This window comes from Bubalus bubalis, chromosome 3 (genome assembly GCF_019923935.1).
Source record: "Bubalus bubalis isolate 160015118507 breed Murrah chromosome 3, NDDB_SH_1, whole genome shotgun sequence".
Classification (NCBI taxonomy): domain Eukaryota; kingdom Metazoa; phylum Chordata; class Mammalia; order Artiodactyla; family Bovidae; genus Bubalus; species Bubalus bubalis.
The window spans coordinates 6,875,449-6,901,903 of NC_059159.1; the positions used below are offsets into that span (position 1 = coordinate 6,875,449).

General features: G+C 56.8%; 1 protein-coding gene across 2 annotated transcripts; it reads right to left on the reverse strand.

Annotated features, from left to right (window-relative positions):
* Positions 1-35: 35 nt before the first annotated feature.
* HID1 (HID1 domain containing) lies at positions 36-20,850 on the reverse strand. Of its 2 annotated transcripts, none has more exons than XM_006045218.4 (19): positions 20,677-20,850; positions 14,753-14,902; positions 13,854-14,024; positions 13,147-13,260; positions 12,508-12,614; positions 11,935-12,051; positions 9,646-9,868; positions 9,409-9,465; positions 8,142-8,282; positions 7,900-7,990; positions 7,531-7,682; positions 7,355-7,433; positions 5,898-6,062; positions 3,187-3,414; positions 2,832-2,938; positions 2,198-2,278; positions 1,515-1,606; positions 1,218-1,376; positions 36-1,005 (listed from the first exon to the last, which is right to left on the reverse strand). In XM_006045218.4, exons 1-19 carry the CDS (start codon positions 20,740-20,742, stop codon positions 942-944), a joined length of 2,364 nt encoding a protein of 787 aa, XP_006045280.2. In that variant the 5' UTR covers positions 20,743-20,850; the 3' UTR covers positions 36-941. The 2 variants fall into 2 exon arrangements, with proteins under 2 accessions (XP_006045280.2, XP_006045279.2); XM_006045217.4 differs by having other exon boundaries at positions 13,147-13,263.
* Positions 20,851-26,455: the final 5,605 nt, after the last annotated feature.

The following is a 26,455-nucleotide window of genomic DNA, read 5'->3' on the forward strand; positions in this document are numbered from 1 at the left end:
AAGCCCTAGCATCCCTGAAAACAAGAGCCATGGACTGAAGCCCCTGTCTCCCCTCCAAGCACAAGGGTGCAGGGCCTGGAGAGGGGGGTTTTATTATGTAAAGAGGCCGATTGTACAGAGCAAAGATTGTACAGACACAGGCAGGGTGAGGGAGACCAAGAGGCCAGAACCAGGAGGAGGGACGAGTGGCCTCCCAGTCCCTCCTCCCCGAAACATCCAGGCAGTGGGAAAGGGGAGGGAGGGCTGAACGGCGGCTTCTCCACCCCCATCCCCTCACCCCCATTTCTGTGTAAGAGCCAGGCAGGCTACATCCCTTGACCTGGAAAAATACAACAGGAGACACTCAACCCCCCACTCCAGACCCTAACACGCGTGGGGTCCTCCAGTCTGGCTCCTGGCGTCCGTCTATCCCCAGTCCCCTCCGTGAGCATCCTGGCCTCCCTTCTTCCCGGGCTCCTGGCAGCAGGCGGGGCCTGGACCAGGTGGTTTCGGGGTAGGAGGCCTGGAAAGGCTCCCCCCACCCTTGCAGGAGCCTCCAGGAACGATGGCCCAAGACTTCCTTGTGGGCAGCCCATTAGGACACAGCAGCCTGGTGCCCTCCAGGACTGGGCAGCCCAGGAGCCAGGCGGGCACTGAGGGTCAGCTTAGAAACGGGTCCTGAAGGGCAGCCAGAGAGAGGTGGGAGCTCTGGGCGTGGGGCGGGGGCTGCAGCCCTGGAGAGAGAAAGTTCCGGCGAGTCCAGCCTGCAGGCGAGGGGCAGGGCGGGTCCCCACCAACCCAGCCACAGGGGGCCTCTGGGGCCTGCCGCCCAGGACTCGGCCACTCAAGCGCCCAGCCCTGATTGGGGTCATTTAAAGCTCAGAACAGGGGATCGGGGGTCAGCACTGGGGACCCCGGGTCCCCGCCCTCCCCTGGCCCCTGCCCCTTGCAGGCTTCCATCTTCACACTCGCTGGATCTCAAACAGCTTCACGTCTGTGTCGTACCAGACAGGTGGGTCCACATTCCTGCGGAGCGGGTCGACGGTCACCTGGGGGCCGGGCGGCCTCAAGGAAAAGACTGGGGAGGAACTGGCTGTCCTCCTCCCACCACCCCAGGCAGTGTGTGCCCGCCCCCACCAGACAAGACCACCCTGGTGGACAGTCTTGACATCAACCCCACTAGCTGAGGCTGACCCTCAGGGGGGACAGCAGACCCCCAGAAACCCCGAGGAGCCCACCTCAGGTAGATGACGCCCCACATGTAGGTGCGGAACCACATGGCCGTGCCCGAGTTGGCCTGGTACTTGCGGATGAGGATGGGGTGGGGCACGGGCAGCAGCCCCACCAGGGTGCCATGCTGCAGGAACCGCAGGATCTCCGACTCGTCCGTCAGGCCCCTGCCAGCGAGATGGGAATCTCCACTGTGCCCACTCTGAAGGTCAAGGGGAGCAAGGGGCTCACCCATGCTCCCAGCCCCAGCCCCGGCCTGGGCTGGCCCCCAGAGCCCACCCGCCCAGCCATGCCCCCAGCCTCACTTGTCAATGCAGATCTTCTCCACCTGGGGAACCAGCACCTGCAGCAGCCTCATGATGGTTTGCAGCGGCAGCTTCGACTTCCAGGAGAGGATCTGGGGGAGGAACCAGGGTTCCCAGCTGGCAAAGCAGTCCCCCAGAGGCTCTGGCACAGACTCGACCCCTGGCCTGGAACCAGGAGCCCCCCAAGGCAGAAAGCACCCTGGCTCATCACAGCAAGGGCCTGGCAACCGGGCAGGGCCTGTGAATAGTGACTGCTATCCGTGCGGGGGCTGCGGCCTCTCATGGAGTGTGTACCGCGCGTACCATGCCTTTGATCCTCATGATAGAGTGATGAGGCTGGGACATTTAGTATCCCCGTGCAAACACAATTAGTGGTGAGGTCAGGAAACAAGCTAGGGAGTAAGCAAGTGATGCAAAGAAGGAAACTGGAAAGGGTGATTTATTGAGAAAGGGCTGTGGACAGCCGTACCTTAACCCTGCTGGGGAACCAACTCTGGACAGTGTAGACAGAGGAAGCAACCAAGCCAGAGAGGCCAAGGTCACGAGACAGGACTGACCCTAAACCTGACCCCAGGCCAGTTCCTGGAATTGGACGCATTCCCATCCAAGCCAAGGCTTCCTGAGCCAGGAGCCCCCGACTGCACCCCTCCCCACACACCTTATTGCATCTGCCCCACCCTCACCCACTCCGACGTCGGGCTCCACTGCCCACTGGCCGATGCACTGGAGAGTCGCCGCTGCTCCCGCCAAGCCTGGCTGGGCTCCTGGTCCCCGAGAAGGAACGAAAGTGAGGGATGGTGGGAGAGGGTATGGATGGCAGGGGGAGGGCAGCCCATCAGGTCCTCGAAGCGTCCCTCCCACAGCCTGGGACCCAGAGGGCAAGGAGGTCTCTGCCCTGGCCCATGCTGGGAGGAGGGGACCCTCTCCCAAAGGAGGGGATGGCCCAGCCCAGCACCCTTTGCCCTGGGCCCCAGGCCCTGCCCGACCCAGCCCAGCCTGGTGACAGGTTTAGGGCCAGGGGCTGACTGGGCAGACGGGGTAAAGGCCGGCCCAGCCTTGATAAGGCTGATGGATGAGGAGGCTGAAGGCCAAGGGCTTGAGCCCATGACCAATAAACGAGGGAGGGGTCTGTGAAAGACAGCCCCCCACCCCCGCGGCAGAGAGTCAGAGTGCCAACCCAGATGCCCTGAGCACCAGGTGCCCAGCCCCCTGCAGCAGGGGACCCCAGGGTGCCCTGGCCTGGCCTGCATTTCAGAGACCAAGGAGGAAAGGAAAACGCCCAGCCTCACCCCCCGCCCGGAGTTCCCCGGGGCCCACCTCCGTGGCTGGGCTGTCCTCTGCCGAGCTCTGCTGGGGCGCAGACTCCAGAGACCGCAGAGTGCCATCCTCCGACACCTGGGATTTCTCCGTCAGCTTGTCAATGCCTGGGGATTGGGGACAGGGGGCAGTGAGGACTCCTGCCCCAGTGCCCCTCCTCGAACACCTCTGCACAGCCCCGCCCCACGAGTCCCCAGCTTCCCTCCACTTTACAGATGCTGTGTCTGACTCCCCACCCTGTCCAGCAGGGAGGCCCGGTCCCCTCACCCAGCTAGCCCTCCCGGGCTCCCCCAACACCTCCACCCCGACCCTTGCTGTCACTTTCCACAGCCCCTGCCAGCCGTCAGCACTGGACCTGGGGTGGCCACCAGGCTGGTCTTGAGGGTGCCCGGCTCAGCGGGCACGGCGGGGCGGGACCCCTCCATGGAAGCGCCTTCCTGCGAGCCCGCGCGGGACAAGGGTTCCGGCGGCCGGCGGCGCCGCTGCAGCGCCTTGTGGATGGCCGGCGGGTCAGTGGGCAGGTTGGCCAGCTGGTGGAAGACGCTGCGCTTCCGGATGATGGCGTAGACCAGGTTGGAGTTGCCTGTGGGAGGGGAGGGGGGTGTCTCAGCGAGGCCCCCTTGCCATACCCTCCACCAGAGCGGCTTCCTGGGGTGGAGAGAGCTTGGAGGACGAGAGGGGTGTCTACCCGAGGGGGAGGCGACAGCAAAGAGCACAGAAGATGGGGAGTGTGGACAGGGTTGGTGCTGGGGGTGGGGGATGGGCTGAGGTGACTCCAGGATGCCACCTGTCAGCAAAAGAGCTTCTGGGCTGAGTTCACCCCTGCCCCTCCCTGGTACCCGGGGGACCCTCTCACCACCCAGCATGAAGGGGCAACACCTGGCAAAGCTGGGTGGGCCCAGCATGTCAGGGTTCCACTAAGCCAGCTGTTCAATATTTTGACGGTCTCCCAAGCCAGGTCACCGGGAGGAAGGACCATATGGCGCATGCCCACGCTGAACACCCTTGGCTCTGAGGGAGACAGGAGTACTTTCCGGGCCTTCAGTGCCCTGCGGTCCCGCCCCGCCCCGCCCCGGGCCTCGCAGCTTCCCACCCGCCAGGGTCCCCCGACGCGAACTGCCCCGCCCCACTCCTACGGCCACATCTCGCCCCAGCGTCTGTGTGTAGACTGTGCCCCTCTGTGTTTTTCTACTGTTCCCACCCCATTCATCCCTGATGAGTTAGTGTCAGTCATTCAGTCGTGTTCGACTCTCTTGTGACCCCATGGACTCTGTCCCTGGGATTCTCCAGGCAAGAATACTGGAGTGGGTTGCCATTCCCTTCTCCAGGGGATCTTCCTGACCCAGGGAGCAAACCCAGGTTTCCTGCGCTGGCAGGTGGATTCTTTACCATCTGAGTCACCTGGCAAGCCCTTCATCCCCGATCAATTAGTGCAAACATTACTTATTCTGGAAATGATAACAACTGTTAATATTTAAGTCACAGGCAAGTGACTTTCTTGGATTATTTCACTTAGTCTTCCCAACACCCTCTGAGATAGGGACTCTTAGTACTATTATTATGATCATCTTACAGATGAAGAAACTGAGGCTCAGGGAGCTGATGTGCACACAGTCACAGAGCTCAGTGTTCGTTGTTGTCGATCAGTCGTGTCCGACTCTTTGGGACCCCGTAGACTGCAGCACGCCTGGCTTCCCTGTCCTTCACCATCTCCCAGAGCTTGCTCAAACTCATGTCCATTGAGTCGGAGATGCCATCCAACCATCTCATCCTCTGTTGCCCCCTTCTCTTCCTGCTCTCAATCTTTCCCAGAATCAGGGACACGAGTTAGCAACTAAACAACAATCCTAAGCTATACTATAGGTCCTTGCTGCTTAACTATTTTATATTCAGTAGTGTGCATATATTAACCCCCAATACATATAATTTTATTATAGAAAATGGAGAAGGAAATGGCAACCCACTCCAGTATTCTTGCCTGGTGAATCCCATGGACAGAGGAGCCTGGCAGGCTACAGTCCATGGGGTCACAGGAGTTGGATGTGACTTGGCGACTAAACCACCACATTATAGCAAAAAAGGCTGCATTTTAGTTACATGTGTACATGTCTGCCTCCTCTAAACACAGAGCTTTTTGAGGATGAGAATGCATCCTATTGATCTCCATCAGTCTGCTGCTGCTGCTGCTAAGTCGCTTCAGTCGTGTCCGACTCTGTGCGACCCCATAGACAGCAGCCCACTAGGCTTCTCTATCCCTGGGATTCTCCAGGCAAGAGCACTGGAGTGGGTTGCCATTTCCTTCTCCAATGCATGAAAGTGAAAAGTGAAAGTGAGGTTTCTCAGTCGTGCCCGACTCTTAGCGACCCCATGGACTGCATCCTACCAGGCTCCTCCGTCCATGGGATTCACCAGCCAAGAGTACTGGAGTGGGGTGCCATTGCCTTCTCCGCTCCATCAGTCTAGCACTTAACAAAATGTCTGATTACCAGATATCATCAAAAATGTATCCATTGTTGTTGTTCAGTTGCTAAGTTGTGTCCAACTCTTTGTGACCCCATGGACTGCAGCATGCCAGGCTTCCCTGTCCTTCATCATCTGGAGTTTGCTCAAACTCGTGTTCATTGAGTCATGATGCCATCCAGCCATCTCATCCTCTGTCACCCCCTTCTCCTCCTCCCCTAAGAGCTAAGTGGCAAAGCCCTAACTGACACCAGGCAGCCCAGCATCTCTGACACCCAGCAGGCCCGTGACACCCTGAACTTCCCTCCCATCAGACTTAAGATGACCTGTTTGTCTGGGTGACCATCTGTTTAGAGTCCCCCTCCATGCCTCCCTCCCCAGCTGCGAGCTCCACGGGGCAGGAGGCACTCTGCTTGGTTTCCCACTGAATCCCCTCACCGGGCCCAGGCCTTGGTATACAGCAGGCACTCAATAAATGCATGCAGGACAAACAAACTGGGGGCCGGAGGGCTGTGTCCTCCTCAGATGGGAAGGAGTCCTCGCCCACTGCCCACCCCGGATCCCCCGTCACCAAGGCCGGGCCGGGGGCTTGGGCCGGCGCCTCACCATCAAACTGGTACTGAATGATGTTGTTGAAGACTTCCAGGAGGAAGAAGACCAGGTGGTGGTTCTGCGCGGCGGAGAAGAGGAACCAGGTGGTGGAGAAGGCCTCCAGCAGGTGCAACAGCTTGTTGGCAGCCACCATGGACAGGCTCTTGAGGTAGGGCGACACTACAGGGGAGCGGTCGGCTTACTTCCAGGGCCCCACCAACCAGGCCTGCACACCCAGGGCCTGGGAGGGACACAGTGCTCCCGCTCCCACACCCTCCCTGCCCCCTGTCTGGGAAGTCCCCGCCAAAATCAGGAAGACTGAGCCCCAGAGGCCAAGGCCGCACTGGCCATGCCTCCTCAGAGCCCCAGGGGTCCACCTGGGCTCCGCCCCTGTGGACAGCCATGTTTACAAAGCCACTCACACACTCCATCTCCCCCATTCCTCCTCGAACCTGAGAGGGAGGTAGATAAGGAGACCATTCCCATTTTGCAGATGAGAAAACTGAGGTTCAGAGAGGTTCATAAACTTGCCAAGAATTGCCCAGTTATAAAGTGATGGGCAGGGATACAAACTCAGGATCTTTACATCTTTCTAGAATACCAAGCTGGGAATTCCCTGGTGGCCCAATGGTTTGGACTCTGAGCTCCCACTGCAGGGAGCCTAGGTCCCATCCCTGGTTGGGAAACTAAGATCTTGCAAGCCATGTAGTACAGCCAAAACAAAAAAAATTTTTTTTTAAATTTGTAGAATATCAAGCTGATATTCCACATATAACTATATACGGATTTTCTGCACAGCCTGTGAAGGGGGAGTCAGAGATGCAAGGCTGCACACGGCTTGACTTCACAGACCGATCTGTCATAGACCGATCTTGCCTCGTATCTTTCTCCCTCATTGGGATGGGGCAGGGTCAGTGGCTATCTTGTTCACAAATGCATTCTCAGGTAAGATCTGTGGGATGGAGCCAGTGATGGAAGGCCCAGTTTTGAGCCCTGGTTGAGGAAATAGGATGCCACAGAGCAGTCAAAAAATTAAGAAAAAAGGGGTAAAAATGAAAGAGAGAGAGAAGGAGGGAAGAAAGAAAATTGACCAGTAGGTACTTTGTCTGTTGTTTCTGTGTCTTGTGCTCAGTTGTGTCCAACTCCTTGAGACCCCAGGGACTGTAGCCCGCCAGGCTCCTTTGTCCATGGGATTCTCCAGGCAAGAGTACTGGAGTGGCTTGCCATTCCCTTCTGCAGGGGATCTTCCCAACCCTGGGATCAAACCCGAGTCTCCTGCGTTTCCTGCATTGGCAGGTGGGCTCTTTACCTCTGGGTCACCTGGGAAGCCCTGTAGGCACTTAGATGCCCTTATGTTAGTATTTCTATTGGACCCAGCAGGTTTGAACCAGGGAGCCCGTGGCAGGTCAGCCTGTGGCCGGGCGCCCCCTGGTGGTGATCGTGGGAAAGGCGCGCCCTGGTCCGCGCCCTACCGTTGACCACAATGGTGAGCAGACAGTCGAAGAGGGGCTGCAGCCGCTGGTGCCCGCTGGTGATGATCTTGTGGAAAACCTATGCGGGGAGCAGGGGGTCAGCCACGGGGCCCCCGCCGCCTCCAGTCTCGTCCGAGGGCACGTCACCCCAGACTTCCAGGTCCCCCCCGACTTACCACTATAAGCAGGTCGGCGTGGGTGCCGGTGAAGACCGGGATGTCCATGGGCACGCGCACGGAGTAGGGCTTGTTCAGCCGCACCCCGAAGTTCCGCTCCCCGCTCAGAAGCAGCAGGATGAAGACACCGATGTGCATCAGGCCCACCCGAGCTGCGGCGCGAGGCGTGGGAGGGTCACCTCGCTGGGTGGGGCGGCGAGGAAGGGAGTCCAGGGCAGGGACCCATCTTGGGGTGGAGGTGGGGGGAGAAGCCCTTCCCAGGAGGTCAGGGCACAGGGCCCGAGCTGCTAGGGGGCAGGACAGGCTGACCGCAGCTGCCCCTCGGCCAGGAGCACCCCCCCAGGGATCCCGAGCCCACCCCAGCCTTACACTGATCCGCTCGAGCATCGTTGAGGAAGTAGAGGATGGGAACCAGGATGTCTAGGACATCACTGCTCTTCAGCACAAAGAAGAGGAATTTCTGGCGGGGGAGCGGAGACGGGTGGGCAGGTCAGGAGAGGGGCAGCTCTGCCCCGCCCCTCCCAGAAGTCTCCCTAGATGCCCTCCGCATCCCAGGGGTGGACTGCTGCCGGCCAGCCCGTGCCCCTGCACTGCCAGAGGGGCCGGCCCACCTTATTGAAGTCACAGAGCTTCCAGAAGAGGACCAGCAACTCCTGATGGAACTGGATCTTCTTGGTCGAGTTGGGCAGGTAGGTCTGGAGCAGGGGGTTGGAGAGCAGCCGGGCTATGCCCTTGAGGATGAACTGGAAGTCCTGGGTGGGGTATGGGCAGGGACCTGTCCAGTCTGGCTCCCTGCAGTCCCGGCTTCCTGGCCAGGCCCCCCACAAATGCCTCCTCTCCCCCCACTCCCACCCCACCCAGAGCCTGATTCCTGCCGTCAGAGCCAGAGGGGCCCAGGTTCCAGCATCATCAACAGCTGCCCTGGGGGTAGCCCCTCAGAAGCTGGGTCCAGGGCAGGTCTAGAGAGCTTACTCCTCCACCAGACGACAGGCTCCCCATCTATACACTGGACTCCTGCCCACCTTGACTCCTGTGGACAGCTGCAATCCTCCTGCCCCTTCCCAGCACCCTGTCACACGTGAGGAACAGTCTATTCTAGAAAAGCTGTCCATCACTGAGCACCTGTTCCCTGGACAGTGCGCTCAGCCCATCCTCACTACAAGGCAAGGAGGCGGTTCCTGCCCCCACGTCACAGCTGCAGAGCTTCGAGTCCCGGGGCACAACAACCTCCCCCAAGGTCACAAGACACACAAACCCGGGTCTGACTGGCCTTTCTATCCACTGTAATTCCCCTACCAAACCCACCATCAGAGCCACCTCCTCCCGCAAGTCTTTCCGGCTACCCTCCCCGAGTTGAGGCCATCAGCCCTTTTCTGAGGCTCAAGACCCTTGCGGTCCAACCCCAAGTCCACCGGGACCGTGGTTCCTTCAGGTAGGGGTCAGGACTCTCCCTACTCCCAATCTTATCTGCATCCTCTCACCCCCTGCAAGGTCATAACCTTTGTGGGGAGTGGGCGTCAAGAACCCACAGGAGGACTTCCCTGGTGGTACAGTGGATGGGAATCCACCTACCAAATCAGGGAACATGGGTTCGACCCCTGGTCTGGGAAGATCCCAAAAGCCACGGAGCAAATAAGCCGGTGGACCGCCGCCACTGGGTCTGTGTGCGGCAGCTGCTGAACCCGGCGAGCCCAGAGCCCACTCTCCATAGCAAGAAAAGCCACGGCAGTGAGAAGCCGGTGCATCGCAACAAACAGTGGCCGCTGCTCATGCAAGCAGAGAAAGCCTGAGCACAGCGAGGGAGGCCCGGCGCAGCCAAAAAGTTACTTACAAAAAAAAAAAAAAAAAACGCCAGAGCAAGAGCATCGTTCAACTCACCTCCTCTCGATGGATGCGGGACAGGTAGTTCACAAACAGGTTCTCGGGCCCTGGAGGCTGCGGAGGGTGGAGCCGGGGCTCAGCAGGTGCCCTCACCCCCCACCCCCGCCCTACCCCAGGCCTAGATGGCAGTGCCCCCTCTGACCCGAGACACCCCCACGAAGTGCCCACCGGGCATCCCTTGCCCGGGCTGCTGGAGGGGGCGCCACCCGGCAGCCCGCCCTCTCCCATGCTCACGTCGGCATCGTCCATGGCGGTGCCCGTGGTGGTGCCATCCACGGTGGGGCTGGCGCTGGTGGCACTGTCGTGGTCCAAGGTGACGATGAGCACCTGGGCCGCTTCCTCCACCAGGGGTTCCCGGTAGTCGGAGAAGAGCAGGTGGTTATAGGGGATCCCGTAGCCCACAGGGTCATAGGCACACACGGTGTTCAGGAGCGAGGTGAACAGGGGCAGGGCATGTCTGCGCAGGAGAGGAGGGGGCTTCAGGGACTCCACCCACCGTCCACTCGCGGCTGTGGCCAGGTGGGTACATCCGCCAAGAAGAACCCTCATCCCCGACTGTCTCAGTGCCAGGCTGTGGTCTGGGGACTAGGGAGCAGCCCCAGGAGCTCATTCCCCTCCTTGGCTGTATCTGGGACCCCGGCAGGGATGGTTGGGGGCCAGAAGGAGTTCATTACCAAGACAGGGATGGCCAGTCCTGAGGGGCTCTTTGTAGAGTATCATGTCCACACCCCTTAGATTTTTCACCCCCAGGGGTTGAAGCCTATTGTGGGTTTTTTCCCCCCAAAAAGTTTTTTAATATATATTTTTGTGACTGCTCCACACGCTACAGCTGGGATCTTAGTTCCCCAACCAGGGATAAGCCTTCAACCCCCTGCACTGGAAGTGCAGAGTCTTAACCACTGGACTTCCCGGGAAGTCCCTAAAAACTACTTTATTTTTTTAGAGCAGTTTTAGGTTCATAGTAAAACTGAGGGGAAGGCAGAGATTTTCCATAGATTGCCTACCCCGACACACACACGGTCTCCACCACCATCTGCATCCCCCACCAGGGTGGCACATTTGTTACAACTGATGAGCCGACATCAACACATCACTGTCAACCAAAGTCCACAGTTTACATCAGGGTTCATTTCTCTTTTTTTGGGGGGGGGGCTGTGGAATCTTATTTCCACCAGGGCTCAAACATGCACCCTCTGCAGTAGAAGTGTAAAGTCCTAACCTCTGGACCACTGGAGAATTCTCGACGCTGTATAATCTATGGGCTTGGATAAATGTATAAAGGATATGCCTCTGAGGTTTCTGCAGGGCAGGTACCCTCCCTCGGGGCCTCGGAGAAGCGCTGGAGGCCCACAGGGAAGGCAGGAAGCAAAGCACCCGCCCCATTCCCCAGCTCCCAGGCCACAGAAGGCCTCCATTCAGAGGCTTGTGAGGTGTCAGAGGTCAAGCTCCTCATCTTACAGATGAGGAAACTGAGCCCCAGGGAGGTTCATCAAGTGGCAAAGGTGGCCGTTTGCCTGATAAGACTGGGGAGGAAGAAATCCCTGGCCAGCTTCCCGCTGTGCCTGGTGGGGGAGCCACCTGGACTCTCTCTACTTCTGGGGGTTGTGCCGGGGTGAGGCTGGGCGGAGGGGCTGCAAAACCTGAAGACGGAGCGTGTCATGTGGGAGTCAGAGTCTGGAAGAGGGTGAACCTCGACACTTAGGGGCACTAACCCCATGTTGCCAGTACAGCCCCGGGCACAAGAGGAGCTGCACAGCTGGGGCATTCGGACCTGCTGTAAGAATGCAGTCCTGCCATGTGGCACCTCCATGAACTCATACGCTCCCAGAGCCCTTAAGTGCCCCAACGTGGGCCAAGCTTCCCCATTCTCCAGAGTATTCAGCACACCCCCGCCCACCCGCCATGTAAACAGCGCTGCCCAGGAAGGTCCCTGGGTAGGACTCGGCCACTGCCATGGGCCTCGGTTCAAGCCCTGGTCGAGGAGCTAAGATCCTGCAAGGCCACACAGCATGGCCAAAAGTAAATAAACTAACACAAGCTACATGTAGCTACGGACAGCTTAACATGTGGCTGGTCCAAAGGGAGATGTGCCATAAATGTAAACTACACACCAGATGAAAAGTGAATGCAAAACATTTCAATAACTTTGTTTAGTGATTACACCTCAAATACTGATGTTTCAGACATACTGGGTTAAAAGAAATACATAATTAAAATTAACTTCACCTGTTTCTTTTTAACGTTTTAGATGCTGCTACTAGAAATGTCTAAACTGCATATGTGGTTTGCATTATCCTTCTTCTAGACGGAGAACCTTCTAGATGGAGGACCCAGGCACCCTTCACCCAGGGCCCCCAACAGGGACCGCGCTGGTGTTAAGGTGCGGCTGTTGTTATAGGTCATCACCACCAGGGGGCAGCGTGCCTCCTCAAATAAGACACATTCGCCAGCAAATGGCCTCAGTGCCGGGCTGCCTACAAGCGGGAGGTGGGGAAATCGAAAGGCAGGCCAGGGGCCCCTCACCTGTTTTCTGTGGAACAAAAAAACTGCACCCATGGATTGATGCTGCTGCTGTCCGGAGCTGGGGGCAGGTACATGGCCTCGGAGAAGCAAGTCAGCAGCAGTTTCAGCAGCTCCATCCTTGGGCAAAGAGGACAGGAGAGAGCCTACCCTGAGGTTCCCAGTTCCCCTGAAGGAGCGCATGCCACCCCGCCCAGCTCTCGTTCAGGTCCATGAAAAGAAGTGACTCTGTCTAATCCTTGTGACGCTGAAGCTGGGTCACGAGCGAGCAGGGTGTCCTCTGTTACTGCTTAGTCCCTAAGTCTTGCCTGACTCTTTGCGATCCCATGGACTGTACCCTCCAGGTTCCTCTGTCCATGGGATTCTCCAGGCAAGAATACTGGAGTGGGTTGCCATTCGCTTCTCCAGGGGATCTTCCAGACTCAGGGATCAAACCCAGGTGTCCTGCATTGCAGGAGGATTCTTTACCCCTTAGCCACCAGAGAAGCCAAGGGTCTCCTTGGAAGACCCCCACACATGGCTCCCTCTCTGAGCTGTGCAGGGGCCAGGCCTGGGGTCCAGCCTGAACCAGCTTACCGATTCATGTCATGGATGTAGTTGGGCTGGGGAGAGTGAGCAAAGCCCACGCCAGCCTCCCAGATGTATTCACAGCTGTCCAGGGAGTGAATGTCCTCCGCTGAGTCCTGGGGACAGTGTTAGGGAGAGATTAGACCCCTACTTTCCTTGGTGGGGGGGGGGGCAAAGACCCTCATCTCTCCTAAAGACAGACCCTCAAAGCACACCAGGTGCTAGGAAAGCTCATTTTCCTTCAGTCTGGTGCTTGCTCAGTCCAATGTGAGACAGGAAGAGAGACAGGGAGTGAGCAGAGCAGAATTGGGGGCCCCTGATGGTGTGTGGGCATGCAGGATGGACAACCTTCAAGGTCAGTCCACTGCCCTCCGGAAGTGAGGGGCCAGGCCTCCAGTGCGCCAGCCCCACCCCCCACCGCGGCCCAGGCCAAGACAATGGGTGCTTGTGCCCTGCCTCCCGGATACAGAGGGCAGGGCCCACACCAGCTGGCTCCCCTCCAGCCGTGCCAGCCGCCACCCCCTCCTGGGACCATGCGTGCCAGGCAGCCTGGCCCTCCCAGGGCAGTCCCTGCCCCAGGGAACTTCAACCGGCCGTGACCTGGGACCAGGGCCCTCCTGGGCCAGGGGAGGGGGCTGGGGCTCTCACCACAGTGCTCCTCCGGTGGCTCTGCACCGTGAAGTCTGGGCAGAAGAGCAGGTCAGCGATGGCCAGGAGCAGGGACTCAGCCAGGGGCCGGGCGTTCTCGTCGTCATCCTCTCCCTGCTTGGGACACGGCCCCCAGAGGCCCCTCAGTCGTGGCTGCCGAGGAGAGGCGGTCCCAGGACTTGGGGAGTGGTGGAGGACAGGGTTGGCCCAGGCAGGCACCCATGGTGGAGGGAGAGAGGAAGTGGGGGGGGGAGGAACAGGAAGTGGACCCTTAATCACCCCCAAACCTCCCAAGGCAGAAGGGGGACAGTGGGGAGCAGGGCCTGGGAGCAGTCAGGAGGCCTCCCCCCTGACTGGGAGGGGCCAGGTGAGCCCCCTAAACTCAAGAGCCTCAGCCCTGCTGAGAATCACTGGGTCCACCCACCCAACACTGTGTACCCCTAGTTGCCTGGACAGAACCCCAGGGAGGGAGTGAGGTAAGTGGGGGGAGGGCCCAGCTGCCCTGCCCCCATCTCTGTCCAGCTGCAGGGGCAGGGACCCCCACAGGGGAGAAACCCAGGACTCAAGGAGGAGTTGACCCCCTCCCCCGGCCCCTCCCAAACCCCAGAAGAGGTTTGGAGGAAGGTGGCCGGCCCTACAGCTTTCTTCCCCTGTCCTCACAGCCCCACCTCCCCCCGCCCCCCAAAGTCCTGTCCAGGCCCACAGACCCCTCCTCGACCGGCCCCAGGCACTGTGGACCAGAAGAAGCCCCTCCAGTCAGGGTCCTCGAAGATGTAGGGCAGCACGCGAGTGAGCAGGCGGCTGCAGTTCAGCACGATCTGCCTCTCCTTCTCTGAGTGGCAGCCGCTCTCGGCTCCCTGCACCAGCTTCTCGACTGCCTGCAGAGGTGGGCAGAGAGGCGGGGGGCGAGGGGATGAAGCCCTGGCACCTGGGGTCAGGCTGGGCACCCCGGGCTTCAGAGGGGGAGGGGGAGTGTAGCCAACCTGCAGGGCCACCTCTCCAGACAGGGTCAGCCAACCCCGGGGGGACAGGACATGGGCCAGGGGGCAGCCTGGAGCATCTGGGAGTGAGACCAGCCCACCACTCACTGGCTGAGACCTTGCTAAGTGACCAGACTCAGTTTTCTCATCTGTAAAATGGCAACATTGAGGACCAACCGCACTTGCTCTCATGCTCGGTCGCTCAGTCGTGTCTGACTCTTTGCAACCCCATGGACTGTAGCCCGCCAGGCTCCTCTGTTCATGGGACTTCCCAGGCAAGAATATTAGAGTGGATTGCCATTTCCTTCTCCAGCGGATCTTCCTGACCCAGAAGATCAAATTGCATTGTCTCCTGCATTGGCAGGTGGATTCTTTATCACTGAGCCACCAGGGAAGCCCACCAACCACACAAGGTGAGCTAGACGAGCTGACTTGCGGCAAGTGCCCACCCCCCAGAGCCCAGCCCCAGGGGAGAAGTGGGTGAAGCCTTGGGGCCACCGCGACTGGGTGGGGATGTCCTGGGTGCCAGCCCTGTTGGACCACAGGGCTGGGCCAGCTCCAGCCTCCCTGGGATTGTGGGAAATGGCTCGGGGGGCGGTGACAGCGAGGGGCTGGGCACCCCTCACCTTGTAGCACAGGGTGGCTAGGTTGGAGGGTGACTCCTCTCGCACCGCCCGGATCTCCGCTGCTGGCACCAGCGCAAAGACATCCTGCACCGAGGTGGCTGTGTCCGCCCAGAACTGGTCCCAGAAGGCATCATCGGTGGCTTCCACGGGCTGTGGGGGGACCAAGTGTCCAGAGTCGCATGATCTCTTGCCAGCAGGCCCACAGTGTGCCCAACTCTGTGACCAAGGGAGCCCCAGAAAGGGACGCCCCCTCCTCCACTCCTGCTGGTGCCCAGGAGTCTTCCCCCCATGGAGACATCCTTCAGTGGCCATGAGCCCTGGTTGACACAGGCAGGCTGGGGACACTTGACACAGATGGTCAGGGATCGGCTGGCACTGAGTTCAGTAGGCACAGCCCAACCCAGTCCCTAAGAGACTTGTGACCCCCCAGTAACTCACCATCCCCCTTTGGTAGATCCTCCCCACTTGGGGGCCTCCCCAGGCTACACCCCTAAGTCACGTGCCCAGGAACCAGAGCCAGGCTGTGCCCCCTCCCCTGGGAAGAAGCCAAGGGGCATGCGCTGACTGCCAGTCACTCAGGCTGCCCCTAAACCCCAGCCTCCACCCTCACCCGGGACACCCAACTAGTGCCGAATCTAAAGGAGCCACCCACGGCTCTCTGACCACATCCGCTCTTCTCGGTACCCACCACGGCCACTCTTGCCAGGGCCCCCCTTCCAAATCTACCCCCTCAATCCCTCCTCCACACTGCCCCCAACCAGCTTTCAAAGCACAGCGCCGAAGGCATTGCTCCCTCAACCAAGACACTTAGGGCTCCCCGCTGCCTGCCAAGTCCAGACCTCGGCCGGACAGTCAGCCAAGATCACACCTAAACACCTACAAGCACACACCTGGGCACACAGACACGCACACGGACACACAACAAACACACGCGTGTACATGGATGTGTGCACAGGAATACTTGTATTCACGATCCCAGCAACACAGCCTGGCCATATTTTCTGGTTGCCCTTGCACAGACCAGCCCCTCTTCCCCGCATGCCCACCCCACCCAACACTGTCCAAAGCCCGACCGGACGTACTGAGGCAACGTGCCTTCAGCACACTTATGCCTTTTAAGTCATATAGTCAGCCATATGAACACCCAATTTAAATCATGAACCCTAGAAGTCTTTCCTAAGGCAATGACCTGAGACATGCAGGTGTGAGAATGTTTACTGAAGAGCTGATGTGAAAAGTGAAACGTTGGAATCAACCTAAATAGCCAACAATTGGGGAATGCTTAAAAAGTTGCTGCTGCTGCTACTAAGTCACTTCGCTCATGTCTGACTCTTTACAGCCCTATGGACTATAGCCCGCCAGGCTACTCTGTCCACCGAATTCTCCAAGCAAGAATACTGGAGTGTGTTATCATGTCCTCCTCAGGAAATGACCTGGAAGTCTAGTCGTTAGGACTCTGTACTTCCACTACAGGGGGGATGGGGTCAGTCTTTGGTCAGGGAACTAAGATCCTGCATACCACTCAGCCAAAAAAATAATTAAGACATAGTCATACAATACAATATTATGCAGCCATCAGAATCATGTCTTCAAAGAATACGAATGAATGGAAAATGCTCGTGGTACAATGTTATGTGAAAAAGAGAAGACATAAAGTAAATATAGGATGATCATGATTTTTTGTAAAATTATAGAGGAATAAAAGCCTGGAAGAAAATGAAAAAGTGGCAGTAGCAATTATCTTGCGGGGTGGCTTTTTTGTTTGTTTCTTATACATTTTTTCTGTACATGGACGTATTGCTATTTTTTTCTTTTGAATGTTCATCTGTTTGAGGGTCAACCAAGGTCCTCTTAGCCTTTTGAATAGTACTTCCTACAAGAGACCTACCCAGGCTGCTCCAATCAAATCAGACTTTTGCCTTCTCTCAAAGAGCCGAGAAAGGGTTACTACTGCTACTGCTACTAAGTGACTTCAGTCGTGTCCGACTCTGTGCGACCCCATAGACGGCCTCCCACCAGGCTCCCCCGTCCCTGGGATTCTCCAGGCAAGAACACTGGAGTGGGTTGCCATTTCCTTCTCCAATGCATTAAAGTGAAAAGTGAAAGTGAAGTCACTCAGTACTGTCCGACTCTTTGTGACCCCATGGACTGCAGCCTACCGGGCTCCTCCATCTATGGGATTTTCCAGGCAAGAGTACTGGAGTAGGTTGCCATTGCCTTCTCCACGATAAAGGGCTACTCTACCACAAATCGGCAGGTAATACGCATCACTCTTATTATCAGGAAACAATGTGAATCTTACTTAAAAAAAAAAAAATTCTGTTGGGACTTCCTTGGAGATCCAGTGGTTAAAACTCCACACTTCCAATGCAGAGGGGGCAGGTTTGATCCCTGGGGATCAAGTCAGGGAACTAAAATCCCACGTGCTGTGCAGTGAAGCCAAATAAAAAAATACTTTAAAAATTCTGTTCTCTAAAGCCACTTCTTTCAAGAAGTCTCCCAGAGTTTCTACCAGTGGGCTCGATCCCACCTTGAAAACCTGCTCCCCACCTGCCACAGTCACTCATCACGGGCCTGATTCCACTCTTGCCTGGAGGCTCCATTCCTCCTCCAGCCCTTCTCCCGGGACCGTGCACTTGAGGCATATGGCAGATGCTCAGCCAGTATTTGTCCAGCTAAAAGCTGTAATCAGTCCCAGAGATTCCCTTCAGCCCCTTCACCGGGCAGAGCTGAGCACAAGGCTGGGTACAAGCCTCCCCAGGGTCCAGTTTACCCCAGCCCACTCCCCAACAAGGCCTCCCAGTGAAGAACAGGGCAGGCTGTGGCCACAGCCTTCAGGGCTGGCCTGGCACCAGGACAGCCTGGGTCCCAGAACTGGTAGAGCAAGTTAGCTGGGGGAGAGGAGCAAAGACCAAAGCTGTGCCCTGGGGCTGCGGCTGGCTTGTCCTCATGCCCTCCAACCCTCTCTGGGGTCCAGGGAAGCACACCCCCAGTGTGGGTGGTCGGGTGGAAGTGGGGAAGGAGCCTCCCGGAAAACATGCATGGCCCCTGCCCACCTCCCATCTGAGAGTACCTCTGGGAAGCCATTTTTCCCCCCCTCCCATGTAGCCACTACCCTTTAAGCTTAAATGGGCAGAAACTCATCGAGTGCACTTGACCTCTGACCTAGTTGATCAGGCAAGTGTCACCTGGGGACTGAATTAAGAATGAGGAGAGAGTCTTAGTGGGGAACTTGAGAGGACCCAGGGCAGCCCAGCTCTGAAGCAGAGGGAAGTCCCAGCTCTGGGACCTGGCCTTGAACTTCAGGACTAATGATTTCACCTCCCCCATCCCCAACTTGGACCTCTTCTCCAGGTCCCAGCTGTGGCTCCGATCCTTCAGTTTGGTGGCCGTTACCAGAGCAGGGGAGGCTAGCTTGATGCCATAGGTACTGGCCAGGTTCGCTGAAACTTTTGAGTGGGGAGGGAACATAGCTTAGACCCTGCCTCAGTTATTCCAGCCCCACCTAACACAGAGAAGCTTCTAAAATCCAAGCTAGTTTCTTTAAAAAGAGTATTTTTGGTGGAGGTGAGCAGGCCCGTGCTGCCAAGGGCACAGGGACTGAGCTACCCTGGAGGGAAACCAGATATTCTTAGCATAGCTTTGCCGGGACCTGCTCAGGCCAGATGCCCACCAGCCTGGAGGACCAGCTGCAGCTGCTGGACCTCTCTGTGGGGGAGAAGGGAAGGACCAGCAGTGGTCTAGCCTGCCAAGGGTGACCTGTACTGAATCACCACGGCATTCGCACACTCATACGTGTGCACACGTGTGAACATGGACCCACCAAGTATCCTCTGGCCTATGACAGAGAATCTCCAAAAGGACAGGATCTAGGAGAGGGTCCCAGATCCAGGAATATGCCCCTCGAGGGCTCCACCCACACCGGGAAAGGCTTGAAACACAGCCAAAGCTGCCGGCTTCAGGACTGGGGTCGGGCCCAGCCGGAGGCAGGAAGAAAACAGGATACAGCGCAGGAAGGCCGGGAAAGCCAACCAGCTTGGGCCCAGGCCACGGGGAAAAGGTGCTAGGTTGGCTTGTCTGCAAAACCCTGTGATCACAGAGGCCCTGGGACAAGAGGACACCCTGGGGACAACTGGCCTGAATCTCCTTGGGGACACCGTGGCAAGGTGTCTGGGGACCATCTGGGGTTTGGCCCTGACTCCCGAGCTGTCTGAGCCAGGTCACTGCACAAGGTCCGTGGCTTCAGGCTCTGAGGGTCTCTCCCTCCAGGCAGCCCAGGTCCCCTCCCAGCTGCAGGGCCCCAAGGCTCTCCCAAAAGAGACTCAGGCTGGTGTCTGGCTCCAGCTCTGTCCCACGTCAGCTCACTGTCCCCAGCTGCTCAGTCCACCCTGTCATAGGGCCACAGCCAGGGAAGGATGGAGGCCCAGTGTAATTTGGGGAGGGGGCCCGAGCCTGTAGGAATCCTGTGGGACCCAGCTGAGCCGGTCCTACTGGCCTGGCAGAGACCCTGGCTGCCGAGCCCATAGCGACAAGGTGGTTTCCTCCAACAAGGCGTTTCCCTCCCCAGGCAGGTAAACACGGAGGCCTCCCTCCCCTCCTCTCCCTGTGGCCCCCCACCGAGAGGCGGGACCACCTGCCACCTTCAGATCTAGAAGCCCCACAGGCCAAGAATGCCAAATGCCAGAAACAGCCAGGAGCCTTAGGGGCAGGGGTGATTAGCAAGGCCTGGTTTCTATCAAATGCCTCTCAGCTGGGGCTGGACCCTTCAGAGGCCCTGGGTGTGTGCCAGGCTCCTGACCTGTCTCCTGTGGGAACCAGAGAGTGTGGGACCAGAGTTCTGGCCCCTGGAGCTGCGACCAGCTGGCTGTGGGGGAAATGGCTCCCTTGAACCTACTCTACTTGCCGGGAGCATGAGAGAGCCCTAGGGGTGCAGGTAGAAGGAAATCCCCGGCTGGCAGCAGGTCCTGACTCCCTCGAAAGTGGACCTGGGGAGGCAGAGATGGGCATCTCTTTGGCCAGAGTGGCCTGGCTCAAGGAGTGAGAAGAGAGGGGTGGGCAGGGAGATAGCCTTGCTGGGGCCAGCCCTTGTGCTGGGGGCAAGGAGTTGGCCTCGGTGCCACTTGTAGGCTCAGGGGTCTGTGCAAGCCTGGACAGGTACCCCCAGGCCCCACAGTACCTAGTCCAGGGGCAGCCTGGACGGTTCTTAACCCTGCCCCAGAGAACACGGGTTACGGCAAACACAGCCACCTGCACCGCAGGGCCTGGAAAGGGGAGCCCCTGGAGCAGTGGTCCCCAGCTGGGAATCTGGACTCCATGGGCCTGGGAACAGCTCCCCTGGCCAGGCTGCAGCGCTGCCTGCTACTCTGCGTGTTCCCATCAACACCTAGGCCTTCTCTGGCCATGGGCATCGACCCGGCCCAGCGAGGCCGCCACCGTGCACCAGCTGTTTCCCGATCCGGGAAGGCAACCGCCGGCTTTGTTTGCACTGAGTCAAGCGGGTCTGTGCCTCCCGGATCGTCGACACCGAGGGGCAGGGAGGAGAAAAGGAGGTGTTTGGGGGGGTGGGGGTGGGGAGAGGCTGGAGATTGCGGGGCTGGAGGGGCGATGAGGGGGCCGACAGCGGGGCGGACAGCGGCGACGCCGGCCTGGGGAGTAGGCACACGTCAGCCTAAGGTGGCAGCAGCAGCTGCGGGAAATAGGAATGTTCTCGGGAGAGAAGGCTGGGGGTGGGGGACTAAGGGATGGAGCCCTGGGGTACAGGCCCAGGAGTCTCGCTCTTTCCTGGCTGCGGCGTCACCCTCCTGGCCAGCTGGTCCCCCCAGCCCCCGGAAAGCCAAGTTCTTGCAGCCGTTCCCCCAACCCCGAAAGCCCTGCCCTGCCCCCACCCCGGCAGGTGGGTGGGAAGGCCGGGGCCCCGGGCGCACCTGCGTCTTGGTGGTGAGCTGGATCACCGCCTTTCGGAAGTTCAGCTTGGAGTCGGCCGACCCCATTTCGTTGGAGCCCGTTCCGGCCTGGCCCCGGCCCCGACTCCCGCCCGGGCTCCGGCTCGGTATCCAGCTCCAGCCCCGCTGCCCCCGCGGCTCTCGCAGGAGCCTAGCCGCGCGCCCCGCCCGCCCGCCGTCGTCGGCCCCGCCCCCCTGGGCCCCGCCCCGCCGAGCCCCGCCCCCCGCACCTGCTGCTCCCGCGCCGCGTTCCCTGCGCCGACCCGGGGTCTGGCCCGCGGATCCACCCCCAGCCCCTTCTCAGCTGGATCGGGTTCCTTCTGCGTGGAAGCGTTATCCCCCTCGGTCTCTCCCATTTACACTCAGCGCCACCCCCACCCCCCGGGCCCGCAACCCTCCCAGCCTCCGTCCCCTGCCCCCCATCCTCACCCTCGGTCCCCACTCCATCACTAGGCCAACAATTTCAAAGCCGGTCCTCTCCAGCATCTTTCTTGTCCATCTCCCGGCCTTCTGGGGCATTCTGGGCATCCGCTCCTTTGGTTCCCCTTTTTCTGACCTGTCTCATCGGGCTCCGCGGCCTGGTGACAGCGAGGGGTCCCTTCTGAGTCCCACCATTCCTTTCTGGCCACTTGCCTTCCCTGAGAATCCTCTTAGAGTCATCCATTTCAACAGATACGTTTAGGGACTAGGATTTATCAACACGGTGTCAGGGCCGGGGGGCCGAGGAGGCTTAAGGCACAGGGTCTGCTATTTAAGAGCAGTTAGCTAGAAAGACAAAAAAGGAACAGATTAGCCATGGTTCAGCCCAGTGAGACCAGGATAGAGGCAAATTAATAATAATAATAAACAGTGACAACCTCTTACACAACAGAAAACCTACCTCTGAAGTAGGTATTATACCCACTTTACCCTAGGGAAAACTGAGGCTCAAAGCAGTTAAGCTGCCCAAAGTCACACAACTGGTAAGGAACAAAGCCAAAAAAGTAAATCCAGCTCTGGCCCCAAAAGAGGCCGCATTTTTTCAACAATATCGCCTTGCAGGCTATGTCTGGAAGCTTCTAGAAATCCTAGCTGCTTCAAAAGGAGGTGACATTTAGCTTAAATTGGAATTCCAAGGGTAAAAAATGTGGGGTGCACTGTCTAGGCATAAAGGCAGGGTAGGACAGGGGTGGGGTAGCAAGGAGGGGGACAAGGGTGTCCCCACAGCACTGAATGAGCAGACTGGACGGGAGAGCTCTGTGCTTGCTCCTGAGGTGGGTTTTCCCTCCTCTGGATGAAATCTTGGACAGGCTCCATGGCTTTTATAATCACTTCAAGATAACAAATGAATAGTACCTTTATTTGGCATTAAAAAAAAAAAAATCCAGTCCACTCTACAAATCACCCATTCCCAGTCCAGGCCAGTGTGACATTTAAAAATCTGAATCTTATTCATTGCTGCTGTTGCTGCTGCATCACTTCAGTCGTGTCCGACTCTGTGCGACCCCATAGATGGCAGCCCACCAGGCTCCCCCGTCCCTGGGATTCTCCAGGCAAGAACACTGGAGGGGGTTGCCATTTCCTCCTCCAATGCATGAAAGTGAAAAGTGAAAGTGAAGTCGCTCAGTCATGTCCGACCCTCAGCGACCCAATGGACTGCAGCCTACCAGGCTCCTCCATCCATGGGATTTTCCAGGCAAGAGTGCTGGAGTGGGGTGCCATTGCCTTATTCACTAAGGAGATGTAAACTGAAACCACAATACAGTTACTGCTACGTACCTATTCAGTTCAGTTCAGTCGCTCAGTTGTGTCCGACTCTTTGTGACCCCATGAATTGCAGCACGCCAGGCCACCCTGTCCATCACCAATTCCCGGAGTTCACTCAAACTCATGTCTATCAAGTCGGTGATACCATCCAGCCATCTCATCCTCTGTCATCCCCTTCTCCTCCTGCCCCCAATCCCTCCCAGCATCAGGGTCTTTTCCAATGAGTCAACTCTTTGCATCAGGTGGCCAAAGTATTGGAGTCTCAGCCCCAGCATCAGTCCTTCCAATGAACACCCAGGACTGATCTCCTCTAGAATGGACTGGTTGGATCTCCTTGCAGTCTAAGGGACTCTCAAGAGTCTTCTCCAACACCACAGTTCAAAAGCATCAATTCTTCTGCGCTCAGCTTTCTTCACAGTCCAACACTCACATCCATACATGACCACTGGAAAAACCATAGCCATGACTAGACAGACCTTTGTTGGCAAAGTAATGTCTCTGCTTTTCAATATGCTGTCTAGGTTGGTCATAACTTTCCTTCCAAGGAGTAAGCGTCTTTTAATTTCATGGCTGCAATCACCATCTGCAGTGATTTTGGAGCCCCCCAAAATAAAGTCTGACACTGTTTCCACTGTTTCCCCATCTATTTCCCATGAAGTGATGGGATGCCATGATCTTCGTTTTCTGAATGTTGAGCTTTCAGCCAACTTTTTCATATTAGGATAGGTCAAAAACAAAAGCGTAATGATGCCAAATACTAGTGAAGATGGGGAGCGTTTGTATTTTCTTATAAAGTTAATTCTAGGGATTTCCCTGGTGGTCCAGTGGTTAAGACTCAGTATTTCAAATACAGGGGCACAGCTTCGATCCCTGGTGTGGCCAAAAAATAAAAAAATAAAGTTAAATATACAATTACTGTATAACTCAATAATCCCATTTTTAGAATTTACTCAGGAGAAATGAAGACATAGATCCACACAAAAGACTGAGTAATTCATGTAACAGTTTCATTCATAATCACCAAAACCTGGAAACAAACCAAATGTCCATCATCTGTGGTTCATCGCTACAATGGACTAGTACTCAGCAATTGTTTAGTCACTCCGTTGTGTCCGACTCTTTGCGACCCCATGGACTATAGCCTACTAGGATCCTCTGTCCATGAGATTTCCCAGGCGAAAATACTGGAGTGGGTTGTCATTTCCTTCTCCAGGGGATCTTCCTGACCCAGGGATCAAATTGGCAGGTGGATTCTTTACCACTGAGACACCTGGGGAGCCCATACTCAGTAATAAAAAGGAACAAATTACTGGTACAGGCAGCAACAATGTGGATGGATCTCAAAAGCGCTGGGTCAGATACAGAAGACAACGTACTGTGTTACATCATTTATATGACATTCTGGCAAAGACAAGACACAGAAACAGAAAACAAGCCAGTGATTGCCATGGGCTGGGAGCAGGATGAGGGGACTGACTGTGAAAGCATTTTTTGTTTCGATTGTGGGGGTGGTTCTGTGATTGTGTATGTTTGTCAAAATTCACATGACTCTGCACCTAAAAGGGATGACTTTTACTGTAAGTTGTAGCTCAATTTAATTAAAAATAAATAAAACAAGAGTACTAATTGACCATTCAAAGGGAGGAATCGTTTTTTGCTTTTATTTCTTGACCACGAACCATATGGGATCTTAGTTCCCTGACCACGGACTGAACTTGCACCCCCTGTGTCGGAAGCGTGGAGTCTTAACCACTGGACCCTCAGGGAAGTCCCCCAAGAGAGTATTTGTGAGCCCTCTGGTCTTGCCCATTGTTCAGAGCCATTTCTGTGGTTTGCAACCAAGAACTCCAGGTGGCACTGAGATATTACTGGTCACCCATGGACACTTGGACAGATTGGCCAAAATGAGTTTAATCAAGAGGTGATTTATAAGGAGAAGGGAAACCAACAAGGGTCAGTGAGGCACTCTGGGGCTAGAAACAGTAGAGAGCCTCAGCTATCCTCAAACCTAAGGTGGTGAGGTGTGGAATGGTTGCTAGAACACAGAGAAAGAGAGCCCAGCCATAGGAGAGGGCCAAGAGGAGCGGTGGGCTCCCACGATCTGGGAGGGATGGAGCTGTGAGATAGATACCCACCTTCACTTGTCTCCTGCCCCCAACTTCCTGCTTCCCTCAGTGGACCAACAGAAAGCAAGGGGGATGAAGGGAGTCCAGAAGACTTGATGGATTCCACAAGACTCTTGATGCAGCCCACAAGAGCTTCGGCCATTCAGGCATGGAGTGGATGGAGCAGATCGAAAGAGATCTTAAAGGGCAAAGGGAACGTGTCCAATACGCAGGTAGTGGGAGAGAGTGGAAGCAAGGCCCAGAAGTGGACAGAGCCTTGCTCATCCAGAGAACAGAAAGAAAACTGGGGTAAAGTGGAGAAAGTGATAAGAGATAAAGCTTGAGAGGTGGGGCAGGGCCAGGCCCTAGGGGGCTGCTCACATCCCATTAAGGAGATTTTATCTTATTCTATGGGCTTCCCAGGTGGTGCTAGTGGTAAAGATGGCACCTCCTAATGCAGGGCATGGAAGAAACGCAGGTTCAATCCCTGGGTCGGGAAGATCCCCTGGATGAGAGCATGGCAACCCACTCCAGTATTCTTGTCTGGAGAATCCCATGGACAGAGGAGCCTGGTGGGCTACAGTCCTTAGGGTTGCAAAGAGTCAGACACGACTTAACGACTAAACAGCAACACCTCTGCTGCTGGCACCTTTGCCAGGACCCCCATCACCTCCCATCTACCACAGCCTCCACTCCCGCCCCCTCTAATCTATTCTCTGCACAAGAGCCCAAAGAAATGTACAATACCGCTTAAGATGCTCCCCCACTGAAAACACCTCGGGGCCCATGGTTAGGGTCAGTTTTCTCTGGGCCCCACTGTGACCTCCAAGGACCTGCACCATCCTGAGTCTGCCCTCCCTCCCAGGAGCCCCGAGGTTCCTCTCACACTGGTCTGCCTTTATTTCCTCAAAGCCTCCAAGCTCTTTCTTCCTGAGATCTGTGTACAAGTTGTTCCTTTTGACTGAGACATCCTTCTGCCCACTCTTCATGTCGCTGCCCTTCTCATGCTTCAGGGTCCCATCTCCTTTCCCAGGGGCTTTGCTGGTGGCCCAGTGATCAAGACTCTGTGCTTCCACTGCAGGTGGCATGGGTTTGACCCTGATCAGGATCCTCACAGGCTGCACAGCTCAAACCCCACTGCCAAAGGAAACTCTTCCTGAGCGACTTCTCATCCCCAGATGTTGCTATTTCACCCTCAGTGTGCTTCCTAAAATTTTCACCACCATCTTCAGTGTTTTTGCCTTTTTGCTTGATTTATGTCTCCTACTGAAATGCAAGCTTCATGAGGGCGGGGGCCAGCTCTATCTTGTTCTTTGTATTCCCAGCATCCAGCACAGGCCTAGCACACAGAGAACCAAGTGAAGAAAACTCCTAGGTGATCACAGAAGATGGAGCCACTTTGGTAATCCACTTCAATCAATAGGAAAGGTACATTTCCACCAACTGCTTCTCAGATTCAGTTTTTAGTTCCTTTGAGAGCATTTCAGAGCTTGCCAGCTGGCATTAGTGGTAAAGAACCTGCCTGCCATTGCAGGAGATGTTAAGAGACAGGGGTTCAATTCCTGGGTGGGCAAAAATCCCCTGGAGGAGGGCATGGCAACTCACTCCAGTATCCTTGCCTGGAGGATCCCATGGACACAGGAGCCTCATGGGCTACAGTCCATAGGGTCACAAAGAACTTGACATGACTGAAGCGACTTAGCATGCACACACAAGTCTTTGAAGTGGTGCAAGTGTTCTGGAGTGGAGATGGATAAAGAAGGAGGGTCAGAGAATATGATTCTGCCACTGTCTTTGCTTTATTTCAGCCATGCCGGGTCTTAGATCTTCAATCTTCATTATGGCTGTGGGATCTAGTTCCCTGTCCATGGTTCAAACCCAGGCCCCCTGCATTGGGAGCTCGAGTCTTA